Source organism: Pan troglodytes, chromosome 5, assembly GCF_028858775.2.
Source record: "Pan troglodytes isolate AG18354 chromosome 5, NHGRI_mPanTro3-v2.0_pri, whole genome shotgun sequence".
Taxonomy (NCBI): domain Eukaryota; kingdom Metazoa; phylum Chordata; class Mammalia; order Primates; family Hominidae; genus Pan; species Pan troglodytes.
Genome location: NC_072403.2, coordinates 116860697 through 116879617, shown reverse-complemented (window position 1 = coordinate 116879617; position 18921 = coordinate 116860697). Strand labels below are relative to the sequence as shown.

Genomic DNA, 18921 nt, shown 5'->3' with positions numbered 1-18921 from the left:
ATTAAGTATATTACTAATAGCACAATAAATTAATGATTCTAAGCACTGGCAAAAACAGTTTCTCCACATGAAATGTGAAAAACATATTTTAATACTATTGAGAAATCATTGCATTTAGCTCAAAATTTTAAAACTAATATTTGCTTTTTATCTTAGCTATCCAAAAATTAAATTGGTAAAGACTGTATAATTAGACTTCGTAAAAGGAAGTGAATACAACACAGGAAAAATGATCCTTTGCTTTTATGCCTTATATGCAAACAATGAGAATTAACTGGAAAAAACTTATTTTAAAGTTTGCTAAAATGAAAATACCAAACCAACAGTGTTTCACTTAGTACATGATCAATAAAAATTAGTTGGCTTTACTGAACCATGATTTTTATAATCATTTTTTAAAAGTTAATACTTTTCTATGACATTAAGCCATCTTGTTGATTTACATTTCCAAAAATGTTTATACAAGCTGAGCAAAGTGGCTCACATCTGTAATCCCAGCACTTAAGGAGGCAGAGGCAGGAGGATTACCTGAAGCCAGGAGTTCTAAACCAGCCTGGTCAACAAGGCAAGATTCTGTCTCTACAAAAAATTTTAAAAATTAGCCAGGCGCAGTGGCATGTGCCAGGCATGGTGGTGCACGCCTGTAGTCCCAGCTACTCAGAAGGCTCAGGCTGGATAATTGCTTGAGCCAGGAGTTCGAAGTTGCAGTGAGCTATAATCCCACCACTGCACGCCAGCCTGGGTGACTGAGGAAGACCCTGTTTCTAAATAATAATAATAATAATAATTAATTAAATAAAAATTTTAAAAATGTTTATACAAAAACTGAGTTGGGACAGAAATTCAATAAATTTCTTTCTTTTTTTTTTTTTTTTTTTTGAGAGGGAGTTTCACTCTTTTTTTTTTTGAGAGGGAGTGCAATGGCATGATCTCGGTTCTCTGCAACGTCCACCTCCCGGGTTCAAGTGATTCTCCTGCCTCAGCCTTCCAAATAGGTGGGATTACAAGCATGTGCCACCAGGCCTGTCTAATTTTTTGTATTTTTAGGAGAGACAGGGTTTTACCATGTTGGCCAGGCTGGTCTCAAATTCCTGACCTCAAGTGATCCACCCCCCTCAGCCTCCCAAAGTGCTGGGATTACAGGCATGAGCCACCACGCCCAGCCAATTCAATAAATTTCTGACAAGACATATGAACATCAATAAGCCTAATTATTCCCTTTAAGTAAGTGGTGAGTTTACAGCACATGAGAAAATACCATAATGATAAATGAAATTAATATTATATTGAAGATTAGTAAAATGCATATGAATTAATCTCATTAACAAGCACAGACACTACTAGGATAAAGGTTAATTTCCAGGTAGAAAAAAAAACTAAAGAAAACCAGAGTGAGGCCAGGCATGGTGATTCACGCCTGTAAATCTCTGTAACTTTGGCAGGCTGAGGTGGGAGGATCCCTTGAGCCCAGGAGTTTGAGACCAGCCTGGGCAACATAGGGAGACCCCGTCTCTACAAATATAATAAAAAATATCAGCCAGAGGTTGGGCGCGGTGGCTCACGCCTGTAATCCCAGCACTTTGGGAGGCCGAAGTGGGCGGATCACAAGGTCAGGAGATCGAGACAATCCTGGCTAACTCGGTGAAACCCCATCTCTACTAAAAATACAAAAAATTAGCCAGGCGTGGTGGCGAGTGCCTGTAGTCACAGCTACTCTGGAGGCTGAGGCAGGAGAATGGGGAGAACTGGGAGGCGGAGCTTGCAGTGAGCCGATACAGCACCACTGCAGACTCCAGCCTGGGCAATGGAGCGAGACTCTGTCTCAAAAAAAAAAAAAAAAAAATCAGCCGGACATGGTGATGCACACCTAGAATCCCAGCATCTCAGAAGGCTCAGGTGGGATAATTGCTTGAGTCAGGAGTTTGAGGTTGCAGTGAGCCATGATCCCACCACTGCACTCCAGCCTGAGCAAGAGCAATACTCTGTCTCAAAACAAAAACCAGAAAAACTCTTATAATTAAAATGATTAATAAAAACATAGCTCTTGAAAAAAAGATAAAAACTAAAACCTGAGATTGTTACAGTTTTTAAATTATTTTCATGTGTATTATTTCAACTGACCCTTACCATAACCCTCTAAAATAAAGATGAAAAATATTATTTATCACATTTTACCCATGAGAACACTGAAGCTCCCTGGAAGTGACCAGCCAAAAGTTATAAACCAACCAACTGGCAGAGCCGAAGCCAAACACTCATTCCCATGGTTTTTTTTCTCACAATACCACACTACTTCTCCTTTATAATACTAATTATGTACAACACACATTGAGTCCCTACTATCTGCCAAGTTTGTGTTAGGTGCTTTACATATGTAATAACATGTAATCCTCCTAACAGCCCTATACAAAGTGGGTACTATTTTTGTCCTCCGATTTATAGGCCATTGAGACACTGACAAGGTAACTTATTTCCCTCACAGGTATCTAATAAACTGGGATTTGAATACTGATTTGACCAGAATCTTTATCATTCTATACTATCTTACAAAGATTAAATAATTATTAATCAAAAAATGGTATTAAATTATCACAACAGGCCTATTTAAAACAGTATTTTTTCTTTAGCTTATAATGAATACACATGCATATGTACACAGGTAAAATCTTACGCAGGTAAAATCTTATGTTACAACAATTATTAAAACCAAAATATCTGCATAACAAAAATATTTCCAAGCTGCAGTTTACACCCTGATACTTTAAACAATATTCTAGGCCTGGCACTGTTGCTCATGCCTGTAATCCCAGGACTTTGGGAGGCCAAGGCAGGAGGATCACTTGAGCCCAGGAAGTCAAGGCTTCAGTAAGCTATGATCCTGCCACTGCACTCTAGCCTAGGCAACAGAGTGAGACCAGATCTCAAAAATAATAATAATAATTTTAGAGACCATCTTGCTCTGTTGTCCAGGCTGGAGTGCAATGGAGTGATCTCGGCTCATTGTGGCCTCTGTCTCCTGGGCTCAAGAAGTGATCCTTTTACCTCAGCCTCCCTGATATTTGGGACCACAGGTGCATGCCATCAGGCCTAGCTAATTTTTTTGGTAGGGACGGAGTTTTGCCATGTTACCCAGGCTGGTCTAAAACTCCTGGGCTCAATCTGCCAGCCTCAGCCTCCCAAAGTGCTGGGATTACAGGCATGAGCCACCATGCTCAGCCAAAAGAATTATTTTAAATAACAAAAACAATATTCAATGCCACAAAACTATAATAAAAAGCCTTAACGTCAACTGTAATGGAAATTAAACTATTAATATACAACACATTTTGGCCAATTTTAAAGAAAGCACATAAAAGACCAGCTTAATTATCCACCATGAGTATACACCACTGAAAATAACTTATCCATGATTCTTTTGGCAAAGACCAGTTTACATTAGTTTATTTTCTCAACAGACACTTACTAGGCAGTTATATAACATTACCTCTACTCTTCAAAACAACTTTAAAAGTTAGGTATTATTACTCCAGGTAACAGAAAATTATAGAAAAAATTATAACACTAAATCTATCAATTATTTGTAAATCTTATTTAGAAAATATTTCCAAATTGTCAAATATTTAGATATTGGAAAAGAAGAAGCAATAATCAGACTGTCCTCCAATTTAAGATAAATGATTAGATGTATCCTGATGTATCAAAATGCAACATGGTACTTTCATTACTTGTTTGATAAACTACTCATTAAAAGATCATTTTTAAATGTACCCCACTGACCTGCAATGTACTTTCTTAAACACATTACTGTTATCAACTTTTATGATATTAGAAGATGCTATAATCAAATTATTTTAGGGAGGAATATAAATCAGTTGAGTTTCTTATGCATTGTATATGGTACAATGCCATCTATTGTAACTATGTATTAAATAAGCTGAACTTCCTGTTACTCAAAACTCAGGGGAAATAGCTCAAAGTATAAAGAACTGATAGTCTTTGATAATGATAAAATATCCCATATTTCATTCCAAATCAAGTCTATAGAATATAACATTTAAGATAACTTTCCAGTTTAATTGATCAGAAGTATCTTTACTTTGTTTAGGTTATTCTCAGTTTAGAAGTAAGAATATAGTACATCAAGCTGGACACAGTGGTGCATGCCTGTAGTCACAGCTATTAGGGAGGCTGAGGAGGGAGTATCTCTTGAGACTAGCTAGGAGTTCCAGGTCAGCCTGGGTAACTTAGTCTCAAAAAAACAAAAACAACACAGTGCATCTTATTTTTAAGTAGCAACTTTTAAGTTAATCACAAACCAAAAGAGCTGCTCGGTTAAAATAGACATAACTATCTGTAATATTTCTAACTATCTCTGAATAGGAAGAATTAAACCAAATCCAAATGATGTTTTGTTGCTGCCTGAAAGAGACAAAAATTACAGTGAAGGACTCAATTTTTAATCTACCAAGTTGAACGCAGGTAACAAATAAGCTTTTAATTTCTCATGAAACCTAAGAACTCTAAGATAAGTTAAAGACATGCTTTAAAAGGTTACACTGAATACTTGTAAGTGGTTTGACACTCATATTTTTATTTAAAAAATTATTCTTTGATTTACTGCATTCATTTGTTGTGAATAGTCTTTTAAAATAAAAGAGGAATCGAAAATTAGCGAGAACATGCAACACCAAAGGCTAACACTAATATAAACTATGGACTCTGTGTGATTATGATGTGTCAGTGTACATTCATTAATTGAAACAAATGTGCCACTCTTGGTAGGGGATGTTGATAATGGAGGATGCTATGCATTTGAAGGGGCAAGGGTACATGGAAAAATCTATGTATTTTCCTCTTAATTTTGCTGTGAACCTAAAACTGCTCTTTAAAAAGGCAGGAGAAAAATATTTAAGAAGTACACCAATAATCTTTAAAACAGGAGAAAGGCCTACATCTTCAATATGTACCCAATTCACATTTCACATTTAAATTGAATCAGAATGTCTTTGTAGGACTTAAATACATGAAAAAGAGTCTGAGAAATGCACCGCCACTTGAAAATCAAAAGTATCTTTAGGGCTACATTAAGAAATCTTATAAAATTTTGTTTTATAATAAATGCCTGGCCAGGAGCGGTGGCTCACGCCTGTAATCCCAGCACTTTGGGAGGCCGAGGTGGGTGGATCACGAGGTCAGGAGATCGAGAGCATCCTGGCTAACACAGTGAAACCCCGTCTCTACTAAAAATACAAAAAATTAGCCAGGCGTGGTGGTGGGTGCCTGTAGTCCCAGCTACTCAGGAGGCTGAAGCAGGAGAATGGCATGAACCCGGAAGGCGGAGTTGCAGTGAGCAGAGATCGCGCCACTGCACTCCAACCTGGGCGACAGAGCCAGATACTGTCTCAAGAAAAAAATTAAAAATAAAATGCCTTTAAATGTGATGTTATGATTAAACGGCCTTAAAGCACTCAGCTTGAGATTCTCTGAAAATGGTCAACTGGGCAATTCATCTTAAAAATCTGGTAGGTTATAAACCATTTTAAAAATATTAAAATACGTAACTCACTATACAAATGAGCTGCTTATGCTCACATTTTCAAGTTTCCAAGATGTCTAATTTTTTTTAATTGGCATTTTAAGCAGCCCAGAGAATAACAATAATCACACATATTCTTCATGTGAAAAATGATTTTATGCTTAACTATAACAAAACTAAACATGGTTAATTAATTAGCAATGAAATATTACGAAAAGCCCTTAAAAATGAACATACTGAAATAAATTTGTTTTCCTACATTGTATAATTAATACATAAGAACTCTATATTAGATCAATTGATTGAACTATGTGTAAGAAATTTTTCATATATTTAAGTACTAGTCATCTCTAAATGTTTTCATATCTCATACTGTTAATGCTTTAACTCAGTAACAATAATGATTCTTATTTTTTCTATTTCCATTACTCCTTGAGATATTTTTGAAGCAAAGGAACATAAAATATATAAAGCCTTTCTAATGTGGGCATTTGAATTATCCATAAAGATCAAAATCTAATTCAAAAATAAAGACCATAAGAAGAAAACACCAATACTTGTAAGGTAAATGAAGATGAATAAAGGTAAATTATTAATAAATATTTAGGCCTACTGAGTAATGGTAGCTAAATTGCAGTCATTTTGAAATTACTCTTTCTCTTTGAGAAAAAAAGAGATACATACATTATGCATACATTATGAAATAAATGAAATACATTTATGTAAACAATTGTATCATATTTGATGGCAAGGAATTCCAAGTATATATACACCCAATATGTGAAGTATTATTAGGCACATAAGCTGAGGAGAGAGTAATAAGGAGAATGTATTCTACACCTCCCCAGAACAAAATCAAATTCAAATGATCATTTTATCTTATTAGGTAAGATAATGACTTTGGAAATAAATATCAAAATCTATAGAAAAACCTATATAACAAACATCAACAGGTAGTTATTAGGTTAACGTTGCCCTTCTCCAAAAGAGATCTAATATTTAATTACCATTCTATTCCTCTAAAGTACCATCAAATATTTAAGTCTTATTAAAAACTTTTAACATTTCAAAAAACTGCCAGTAACATTTTCCAGGTAATGTAAATGTTATCCTACAATCTAACTGTGATTTTAAAAAACATAAGAAACTGGTAGGAGTATTAATTACTTGCACTTACAAAATAATCATATTCTGATTTATGAAATCACCTTAGTAAAAATTTAGACTTAAAGCCGGGCGCGGTGGCTCACGCCTGTAATCCCAGCACTTTGGGAGGCGGAGGCAGGCGGATCACGAGGTCAGGAGCTCGTGACCAGCCTGGCCAACATAGTGAAACCCCATCTCTACTAAAAATACAAAAAATTAGCTAGGCGTGGTGGCAGGCACCTGTAATCCCAGCTACTCAGGAGGCTGAGGCAGAAGAATCGCTTGAACTCGTGAGGTGGAGGTTGCAGTGAGCCGAGATCTCACCACTGCACTCCAGCCCGGGTGACAGTGCGAGACTCCACCTCAAAAAAAAAATAAAAGAATTTAGACGTAACAAATTTGTATTAACCACGTATATCCTTACTTCATTTGAAACAAATCTGTGTTTGCATTAGATACTCAAGAAATTCTTAAAAATTTATATTTAAAAATAAAATCATCAAAATTTTCCTATTTTATTAAATATTTTTTAAAAACTTCAACAGTGAGATATGACAAAATTCACAAATATAATACTTACATATTTTGTTAATTTTTTAAAAATAAAATATTCATTATTGAACTATATCAATGTTTCACAATTAACATGGGTCAGAATATATATTTTCACATCATAAAAATATGATTATTTAAATTACAAGTTAACATTAGAAAATCAAATGAAGACTGTCATTTTAAACCATCAATGGTTACATACCATCCTCAAATAGCAGAATCTCACAGCATTTATCAACATGTCTAAAGAGAGACAAAGTACAGCACCTAGGCATGTGTTTCTTTTTGAGGATTTGGTGACATCACAGGAACTACAAGAAAGTTTGATGGTATTACTGCCAATAAATTTTAAGTAGAGTTATGTAACTATAAATATACATAACTACAAATACACAGCTCAATTTTAAAACACACACATATATATATTCTCTTTATTTTGAAGCAACTGAATATGTTTTGATATGCTGTTACATGCAATCAATATTTTTAAGAGAAAAAGTATCCTAGGTTCCTCAGCATAAATTTTTATGTATTTATTAAGGACACAAATAATTTGTTTTTTATTTCTCCAAATATACATTATTAAAAATGTTTCAGAATACTTCAAAAAAAAAATCCAGTGACACATGTACTTCCAAACACTTCAAAAAAAACTATGTCATATATTTTAAAAATTTTGAGTAGACATAGGTCCAGTTGAACATTTAAAATTCCTAATCACCTATGATACATATCCTTTCACAACAAAATAGTACATAGACATAAAACCTGGTATGTTTTCAAAAATGCTTATAAAACTAAAAAGGCCTCTAAAATAATAATAAAAATGTTTTTTAAAATTCTATGAACTCGTCTTGAATTGCAACCTTATTCCATAAGTGATGCACACATAATACCTGTATCATTTACAACCATCTAACTGTTACTTGTAGTTGCTTGGCTAACATCAGTAGGATTCCTGCCTTCTTCAAAACAATTATTCATACAATTTATATACAATTTATGTATATTACAATATAAGAAACCTCTTTAACTAGGCATCATTTAATACTGTCCTTTTAATATACACATGAACTGTATGTATATACTACTGTATATAACTGAAGATTAAGTCAACTATTTAAAAATCAATGTTTATAGTATAGAAACAGCTATATATTTAAAAATTTCAGCAGCTACATGTTTTAATTCAGTGAATAGAGGAATGTTTATCAATATATAATCATTAAATAGTGTAAACACAAATGTCTTGTCATTCTAAACATTAACATTGGTTAATAAAATATCTTAACATTTGATGAATATTTTAGAAGGTAAACATAGAAAATCAAATTATAAAAAGGTGTGACCAGACAAAGAAGAAAAGGGTTATTTTTTTCATTCATCTATAAAACAAATTTATGAGATCATAAAAAACAATTTAACAACCTAAAGAAGGTTCAAAGGGGGAAGAAAGAGCCTGAGAGAAAATGGATTTGTCAATGATTTTTGTCATCCAGTCTTAGAGGGGAAAAAACAGAAAATGTAGCTTCATTTTGCACTATAAAATAGGAAGCATAAAATCCAGTAGTCTGTATGTGGACTTGTATTTGTGTATTTAGACCCTGTTTCAATTCACAGATTATGCTGATCCTTCCACATATAAACAGCCAATAATGATGGCCAGGCCTTCAGGAAAGGAAAACACACACCACACAGCAAGGTCAGGAAGCTACCAAGCACCACAGGACAACAGATCAAAACAGAATGGTTTCATATGTTTCTATTGTTTATATATTTAATTTGAAGATGATATTCCTTAGGGAAGGGGGTATAAATATTACTAGGAACATGCAACACAGTATCAAATATATACTTTTCATGCAAATATACCAAGTATTTCACCCATGTATCTGTCAATCTGTAGTATTAACAGCCTTTCATTCAATTCTTTTTAACTTAGATTATCATGCCAAAATAAACCTCTTTAGTCGTAAACCTCTTTATTTCTAACTACAGAAAATTTATATTTACCTTTTTTTGAGGAAACAATCGGCTTCCATAAAAGTATCTTTTTTACTATAAAGGGATTAAGCAGTAGAGAGGAGTAAAGGCAGAAGTATTAATTCATTATTTCCTGGGTAAAATTTTGAAAATGGGAAGCAATGAAATTCTGTTTGGTATTAAAACATCTTTAAAAATTACAACACAATACGAGCAAAGGTGGAAATTTACCCCAAGTAGCAGACCAGCACATTTTAAACACACAAGCAAGAGCCGCCTCTGGCCACATGTTTTTTTGAGTTCAGTCTCTTAAAGAGACAGTATATGTAGACCAAAGACTACACGGAGCACATTTCTAAAATGTTTGTCAAGCATCCCTCTATTGCACGCATTTCTTTACAACCACATTAGGCCAACAGTGTTCTATTTTATTTTACTATGAAGTCAAATTATTTTGATCTGAATCTACAAAATGATTACAGGACAGGCAGCGATGAAATAATAAAGGGAGCTACTGTGACTAGAGGTGTCTAAAATAAGGCAATCTATACATTTCTTTCCACAGCAAACTGTTTCGCTTTGTTTTTTCAACCTTAAAATGATCATGTTTCTTCATTTTTCTACCCATTCACCAGATACAGGCGACAAAGTATATTGTATAGATAATACCGGAAACTACAAGAACACTATTTCGCTGTAGAATGAAGCAGGGGGAAATGCTAATAACGTCAACCTTAATATATATAGTGAAATTTCAAATATTTTCTTTTCTCTTTAGACAGAAAACCCAGGAAAAGGCCCATACACGTAGCCTAAACGTTGGACTACCTAGTGATTTTAGGGAAGATTTTGTCTTTCAATATACCGAAGGACATCTTATTGTACGTCTATTGGCATAACTACCGATCAGCTCCTCCACATGGAAAAAGATGAAGAGGGGGACAAAAAAGTTTGGCTTACTTGGTGTACAAATACATCGACTGGAATATCCAAGGGGCTTCCCTCTCGGTTTATCATGGAGATGAATCCAAATCCCATGCGCACATTGAACCACTTACAGTGGCCAGTTCCGCGCAAAACCTGGGATTCCTCCTCTGCCGGCTCCGGCAGCTTCCCGGGCTCTTCTCCACCACCTTTGCTCGCCCCGCCTGAGAAGGAACAGGACAAAAAAGTCAGTCTGTATTCCCATTCAATGTGCATTCAAAGATTAAAAAAAAAAAAAAAAATTGCCTGCCTGGGGTTTGGGGGGGAAGGGTAACAGAAAAAAAAATTTTTTTTAATGGTTTGATTTCTTTTCTCCACAGAAAATACTTAAAATGAAAAGGGTTAAAAGGAAAGCGGGGGAGGGGGAAGCCACACTGTTCTATCGATCACACCAACTTCCACGTTTCTATACATACGTGTACTTATTCATTTAACTCCATTTTTCAGCCACATTTTACATTACAGCATGCGATACTTTACTTGTATATTGCTGATTTAATACTGATCCCATTGACAAAGAGAAATTTTCAGCGAAACTATTCTCTCCGGCGGGCACGAGGAGGAAAGAGAAATCGTGAAGATGGTTTAGAGCTACTAGTTAAGGCACATGGGGCAGCACTGAATCCAGCGTTATTTGCAATGTGCATTCCCCTCCCCCCCATAACTTTCAATTAAAGTTGGGGTGGAATGGGGGAGGGGGCAGGTGTATAAAAGTTTTCTTGGAATCACTAACTGAAACTGCGCTTAATCACACTCACACAATTCAAACAATAGCCCCCTGAAAGCTTTTCAAGTTGTGAATCAGTGTGGGCGGTACAAAACATTTTTGGAGATCTATAACAATAGGTTTGCAGAAAGCCCCACTGCGTGATGGGGGGTTGGGAGGTAATGCCCAGTATTGGGGTAAAAGGGGAAGGGGGGGACGGTCTAAGAAGGGTGGGAGAGGGGGAGGGGGAGGAGAAAAGAAGAAAGAAATTCACAGTAAAACAATAGAAAAGAAAATTAACCTTCGGCCATGTTGCCCCACGGGCCCTCAGCTCCAAACTCGTGAGATGAAAACTTTCCCTTTGGAACGGAGTGATCTTCTGCATCAATCTAACATCTTGATTTTGTGCGATCACAAATTTAGCTCGCATGGTCTAATGTGCTTTCCTTCTTTTGATTTTTTTCTCTCCTCTCTCCAGTTTCTGGCCCCCTGAGCACACGTGACTTTGTCAATTACATGCTTTCTTGCTACTAATTTCACCTCGTATCCTTAAGGGGCTGGCAAGAGGAAGAGATAACCAATCGCCATTTCATCTATGCTGACATCAAAATAATTTATGAATGAACACGAAAAACTCAAACATGTTATCTTAAAGACAATTTGGAACGCTTCTTTAGGATAAATCAGAATGCTGATTTCGTGCTTCTACTTAAACACAATGGAGGGACCTTGTGAATCATAGATTTAGAAAAAAAGGCAGTCATATATGTGCACACGCGTGCCTTACACACAAGCCTGACTAAAATCATGGGAGGGGGTCGTTTAAATAAAACAACCGATGTTAACGCTTTTTTTCCCCTTAAGAATTCAGCTATTCCATGGCAGTAAACCTGCTTGGAACGCTAATTTCATATTTAATTCAATTCTTAGAGGAAAATATATAATTTATAAAAGATCTAATTAAACCTAATTACATCCCCATGAAACTTTAGATAATGAAAACATACACCTAGGAAAAGGCAGAGGCACATAAATTACCTGATTATGCCCGAAATTTTTTCAAATTTAAAATAAAATCCTACTAGAAAAATCGTTTTCACCTTCATATAGTCAAATTGTGTTTAGGTAAACCATTTTGGAAAATTTTAGAGGGGGTTGGTAAGGAATTGTACTTCACAGGTTTCTCTGCCATCTCTTTCCGGGGGAGGAGATGTGATTAATGACTTCCTAAATAACAGCCCAGTTTTCCAGCCTAACATAGAGTGAACCTCAATCAGTGGCGATTGTTCCCCAAGAGCTGGAGGACATAGGGCAGGAGGGGGAGGGGATCGCCAGGCAGGGGAGGTGAAGAGGAGCCGCCAGGATAGGCGGCAGCAGAGTCAAAGAAAGAGGTGGGAGAGAAAAAAAGCCGGCGCGGGCAGGGGGTGGGGTGGAGAAAGAAGGACAAGTGGGAGAAAAAAGGTAAATTCATATCATATTGACTTGTATCCTGCCATTTTAAAAGTCCACTACCAATGGCTAGAAGAGTTGAATAAACGAAAATGTAACAACGGATGAAGCTCCTACTGTCCTTCCTCAACTGACCCCCAGTTTCAAAATGCCTACCCCCTTTACCTTTCAAACTGGTTCAAACGATTGATTACAAGATGCTGGCAACAGTATTTCTGCCCTTATCGAATACTATAATAAATATTATAGATTAACTAAAAATACTTTATTTCCTTTAAAATATAAAATATCGCTATTTTAAAACCTTAAAATGCACCACCAGACTTGCCTACCCCACCCCCCATTTTCTTAAACAAGCAGTTTACCAAGAAACTAACTGTTCAGATACCACTTCCTTCGACAAAGCTACTGAGTTGACCCTCCCCCACCATGCCAGCAATCCCCCTCCCAGTCTCTTCAAACACATCCACACTCCAGCACTGTTTCACACAAGCTAAAATGTAGGGATTATGAATCGAAGAGCTATAGAAAAAGCTGTATACACCTATTTATACTCCCTCCCCATATTAAACAACTAAATATAAATTTAATTGGCTCAGATTGGAAAATGGATGTATAAAAAATAGAAGTTATTTTCAGCTGTTTTTGATAAAAGGTTTAATCAAAACTAATCAATTTGGAAAGATTTTTTTTTTTTGTCTGTTATTCCTTTTGTTATTTCTCAGGAAAAAGGGCTACTTTCTCATTTTATTTATTTTGGGAGGAATAATCCTGTGCCAGCTGTTAGGGAGAAAAGAAAAGGTGCAAAAATCCAATGACTTTGAAAGTTTAACAAAAGCTCAAAGCTCTGAAAAAATTATTTACTAACAAAACATTTACTAGGCATTATTTTGATGGTAGAAATTACTTCTATTATACTGATTACACTGACAAGAAAGTAATCTCAATGATGGCATTACAGGCTAAGCTTGTGACATAATATGAAATCGAGAAAGTAATTTATATTTTTTCATATTTTAATAATCACTTTAAAAAATCAACATCTGGTATAAGAGGAAAAAAATCTCAGAAAGTATTCATGTAAATTGAGGTGAAATGCTATTACTTACATAAAAGTAATGATCACAAAATTCACAGGCCAGTATAGTTTAGCTTTGTAAAATATTCATTTAAGTTTGCTTTTAATTAGAAAACAGTTTAATCATTATAAAACCAGAATCATAATAATGTAGGTAGATTCAGAATCTGTTTATTGTTAAATTTGATGAAATTCAAATTTATGAACATGTGGGTGAAAAGTGGAATACCATAACTGAACTACACTGTACAGTATAGTTATGAGATTCACAGTCTTGCCTGATTGGGGGCCTCCAGTATTAGTGGAATTAAGGTAAGGTTCACTGGAGTGGTCACTGGTGTCAGAGGTTATCGACTCATTCATTTCCTGAGAGGGACATCAGCCTTTCAAGTTGTGTAGAAGGCTTTTTCCAACTGGTAACCCTGAAAAATCCTCTAAAATTCGTTCATGAAGAATTTAAGACAAATGCATTTACATACCTTGGGGGAGGGTAAAAGAAAGGGGAAGAGAAGAGGCGAGGGAAGGGTAGAGGGAAAAGGAAGAAGAAAGCAAGGAAGTTGGAAAGGGAGAGAAGTAAAGGAAGGAGACACATTGAGAAACACAAAATAATCACTCACCAATTTAAGAATATGGCACTGTTTTTTCTGTGCCTTCCCCCAAAACTTTTGAGCCTAAAATCCTTTTATAATATAAATTGCCCATAAGCTTTTAAAGCTCGTAGAGTGCTTCTTTCACAGAAAGTCGTCCTATGAGTCTTCTAGAATGCTTTCCAATTTGTCACTTTCCTGAAGTCTTCTGGTTTTAATTTTTTTCTCATTTCCTACTTGTTTTTAGTGCCTGAAAGACCTGTGTTTGACTCAAAAGGGGTGTTTTATTCCTGCAAAAGCCAAACACTTTATAGCTTGACTTATAGTTCTTTCAAAATGTCTTTAAAATGAGTTCAAGTAGCTACAAAGAATCGTCAATGTACTGGGGGGAAAAAGCAAGGAAATAACCTACCATATGCCTGTTGGCTATCACAATCATCCCCATTTAAAAAACAAGGTACACGTTTTCCCAGACTTTTTTTCCAACAGTACAAGGAGCCGAAAGAGGTGCCAGAGCCCACCGTCGTTGTTTTCAATTACAAGGAATGAGTGACTTCTGTTAAAGCAGAAACAATGCTTCGGTTCTTCTTAAAACTAGGAGGAGGGGCTGTGGCAATGCGGCAAGTGACTCCACCCGTCCTCTCCTCCCCGCAAATAAGGCGGGGTCTGTAGCCCAGCGCTGCCATCGCAACCCGCCTCTCCAGGCAGGTCGCTCCCCAGGCGGCCGAGACCTGAGACCCCAGACCCCGCGCCAGCAGATCTGCGCTTTCCCTCCACCTCCTGCCTCTGCAGCTTCCTCTCACCTTTCTTTCCTCAGTCACTTTTCCCTTTATTCGTCACTTTACCATCTCCTCTCCCTAAGTGGGGTAGATCCAAAGGCTGGTGATTTCTCACTAATTTAGGGACTTTTACATTTGTCATCTTGTCCCCAAGAACACCAAACAAAAGAAATCCCTGCCTTCACTACTATGGCAAAAACACTATGCACAACCTACTATTTTTACTGAATTTCCAGACGTATATCACTTATAATTTGATCCCTTTTCCTATGAGATGCCAGAATCTCCTAAAGCTAAGATAAGTGCGGTCAAAGAGAGGGAATCCGAACCCAAGAAAATGACCATCCCCACCCCCACCGGGCCATGCCTAAAACTGAGCTGTCTTCCAGCAAACCCGGCACCGTCCTTTCGGGAAGCCGCGATGGCAAACGTCGCCCTGGGCCTTCGGAGGATCAAGAAAAAACGTCGGCGAGAAAGGGCTGGACGCAAGGCTGGGGGCGATTTTCGGGATCTCTCTCTGCCCCTGGCAAGATCTCTCCCGCCTGAAAGCCGCCGACCCGCCCGTCGGGCAAACTGTCCTGATTCCTTCCACCGCGTTTTGGTAAACCACTTGGCGGTAACTTTCTTGACATTCCTACGACATGGAGACAAATGCAAGGCGCGCCCGACTGGGTGCTTGGGTCTTGCAGCAGAGGCACTTCAGAATATAGTTGGGTCGCTTTGCTTTTGTTTCCAAAAAGCAAAATTCTATTCTCATTTAATTTCCTTGTCTGGAGGCAAAATGCTCTGGCTTCACACAATTGGTCCAATGTTAGAATTTTTATACAGAGGTAAAAATCTCTCGAGATTTTCATTAAATACCTTAACACACTTTCCCCAGAATAATAAAGTAAAATTATGGAAATACAGAAACGGATTAGCATAAATTTTAAGTTTTCCAGACAAATTGCCTTTATATTTCAAAATTTGCCTTTATATTTCAAAATTTCCCTTTACATTTCAAAATTTGCAAATGCTTCCTTCTTTTTGGTCAGTTATGTTTCAGCAAAATATTTACAACAAAATTCAGAAAAGGAGCATTATTTTAAGACTAACATTCTGAAGAAAGAATTTTTTAACTCTTTTTTTAAAAATTATACATAATAGCTGTAGAAAGTATCTTTTTAAAAACCTGGAATAGCAAAAATCCTATTACATTAACATACTTCTCTCCCAATAAGCAGGAAAAATATTTTCCAAACTGTGCTCAACAAATACTTTCTTAAATTACTTTACTTAGAATAGTAACAGGCTAGAAAAATCATTTAGTACTAAGTTTTACATTACTTTGCCCAGAATGGCACAAAAGGAAGCTTCATGTTTTAGCTGCAAAATGAAAGTATTTTTCAACTGTACTACTTGAACATGTATGTTTCCTAATTTAAAGGTCTTTTTGCAATAAATACCATGAGTCTGTGGAGCAAACACTAAATAATGTTAATATACTATTCTTTCTTCCTCCCTCAAGCAATGAATAAAAGTATTCTTTAAAGCTCTATTTCATCAAAAGAAATAATCAACTGAAATAAGAATGTGGACTGTCTCCCAGGTATTTATTTCAATATTTACCCTTTGGGTTTATTTGAGGGGAGAGGGCAAGTATATCAGAAATGAAAAAGGAAAGAAGAGTGGCAGGGTAAAAGATGAGACAAGTTAAAAGAAATCTTCAGGCTTTAAAGATGCCTGAAGCAAATCAGCATGTGTGAGAAGCAAATCAGTGGAGAAAAAGCCTCAGCTAGAAAATGGAGGCCAGAATTCTGGTCCTATTTACCAATTCTGGTCCTATTTACCAATCTGTGGCCTTGGGCTAATCACTAAACTTCACTGGAACTCAGTTTCTTCATCTGTAAAGTGAGGAAACTGGACCAGCAAATATTCAAAGTCTTTTAAGTTGAAATGTAATCTCTATAAATAACCATTCTTCTGGTGAAAGTTGTACCTTTCCCCTCCGATCCTTTTTAATCACAAGGAAATACAGACATGAAACTTTATTGCAGTCACTTAACACATTGGTGTTAACATTATTTCCCAACAGAAAAGAAAAAGGTCTCTGAACTGGCCCCAACAGAAAACCACAGTCGATAATAAGGGGAAAAAAATAAAAAATTAATAAATGAAAACAATAATGAGAGGAAACTAGGTGGTATACTAAAACATTTGTACCAACTTTTGAGAATCTTCTCTTTCATGATATTAGAGTATCACCCCTATGTCAAGATTCACTCCAAAAAAAAAAGCAGTTTCTCAAATGGAAATCCTATTATGGTTTCCTCATTCAACTTTTTGATCCTTACTGCTTTCCTCTAGCTACTCACAATCCTATATTTGAAAAGTTTAATAACAGAATAACATCATTTTACTTGTAGTTATTATTAATATTCATATACTTTGCAATATCACAGCTCCTATGTGTGCCTTCAAAGTGGTATGGTCAAGCCAGAGTAATAAATTGTCATCAAATAAGATTGTTACTAAAAAATGGTGCTATAACTTTAAAGTTAATTTTAATAATATAAGAAAGCATGTCAAAAGTCTGGGTTTAAAATATTAAAGTTCAAATGACTCAGCTTTGTCATATGAAAACGAGGAGCAAATTCTGATATGTGTTTATGAAAAGCAACACAGAGCTTCCTAGATAAGAAAAATTTCCTCAAAATGTCTAATATATTGTGCTATTTCTGTTATGATAAATTATTTTAAAACAGCACCATGTCTCCATTTTTAATTTAGTTCAGCAGATATTTGTTAGTGCATATTTTACTTTGGGAGTTACAAAAATGAACAAACCATGAATACTTTTCATTCATCTCCATAAGCATTTAAATATCTATTATCTATGTTGCTTGAGTTACAGAAAAAGGAATCACAAAATACAATACTGCTAAAAGTGGGGGGGGGTGGGGAAAGGGGTTAATTAGAAGAGGTTGTCCACGTAATTCTTATGGGAACACCAGTTTTTTAGATGGAGTGATCAGGACGAAGTATAGGAGGACTTGGTAACTGTCTTGCCAAAGTAGAAAGGATGGAGAATTCCTGAGGGCTGTCAGGTTCTCATATGCCTCTAGCGATCTTGATCTTTTAAAACATTAATTAAACAAAATATTAAAAAAAAAAAAAAAGACTAACCTGGGGCTGATGAAACCTGGTTGAATGACCTCATCCTCTTCTGAAGAACCTAAAATCAGAGAGCTCAAGTCAGTACTACATTAATTGCCTATTTAATTGCCTCTTCTTCATCCTAATGGCCATTAGAAAGCAATAAAATGCCCAGGTTTTGACTCTGTGAAGAGACCTGTAAACTTTTTTTTACAGTTTAAGACTCACCTAGCAAAATTAGATAACCAATTGGCATATACTTGCCTTTTATATCTAGTAGAGGACACTAGTTTAAAGAACATTTACAACATTTAAGACCATTAAGATGCAGTCAAAAGATCCCAATATCACGAACAATGCAGTTTAAATTTTAATATTTAATTTTACACTGTAATTTTAAAATACTAGTATTTTTTCCAAGCACAGTTAAAATCTACTTAACCTAGAATATCATGTTTCTTGAAGAACTAACTTCTTTGACTATTCTCTTCAGATATATTTCAGAAGATAAATCATGAGAATCTAACGATGGTACTATAAAATTGATATTGGGGCTGTTGCAGTCAAGTGAATGAAAAATTACATTAATGGTAATACATTTAATCATTAAGTATATTTTAAAATATCTAATATGCATTTTAACTTATATTTTTAAATGGGTTAATGTTTTTTAAAAAGCAAACAGTTCTCATTTTTAAAATATGAGTAAATATTGATGTTTCTAATACATCCATTGGCAGATGCCACAACACAATAAAACTTGCAATAAAGAGGCCACACAGTAATCAAGTATAGTGATTGGAAGAGGAACTCCTGGTGACTACTAAATTATTGTTTTTATCCTTGGGTCAGTTATTAAGGTTTGCAAAACAGATTGGTGTGAACATGCATGCACTCACCTGCTACACCCAGAGTTGTCTTTCCTTAACTAAGTTTTACACACTAGACCTACTATATCAACTCACAAAAAATAAGTAAAACCA

The 18921-nt window shown here is 35.7% G+C and overlaps 1 protein-coding gene across 4 annotated transcripts in view; it reads right to left on the bottom strand.

The window, feature by feature from the left end:
• Positions 1 to 18921, bottom strand: part of LIN28B (lin-28 homolog B) — a 142327-nt gene that overhangs the window by 114755 nt on the left and 8651 nt on the right. The window contains exons 2-3 of one of the 4 annotated variants that reach the window (XM_009451721.3): positions 17969 to 18017; positions 10181 to 10368 (exon numbers count right to left, since the gene is read on the bottom strand). In XM_009451721.3, coding sequence (XP_009449996.1) covers positions 10181 to 10368; positions 17969 to 18002 — 222 coding nt within the window. In that variant the 5' untranslated portion in view covers positions 18003 to 18017. Of the gene's footprint in view, positions 1 to 10180; positions 10369 to 10620; positions 10854 to 11211; positions 12487 to 17968; positions 18018 to 18921 lie in introns of those variants that run through there. The other 3 variants (XM_001143220.5, XM_009451723.5, XM_009451724.4) reach the window with 3 other exon arrangements.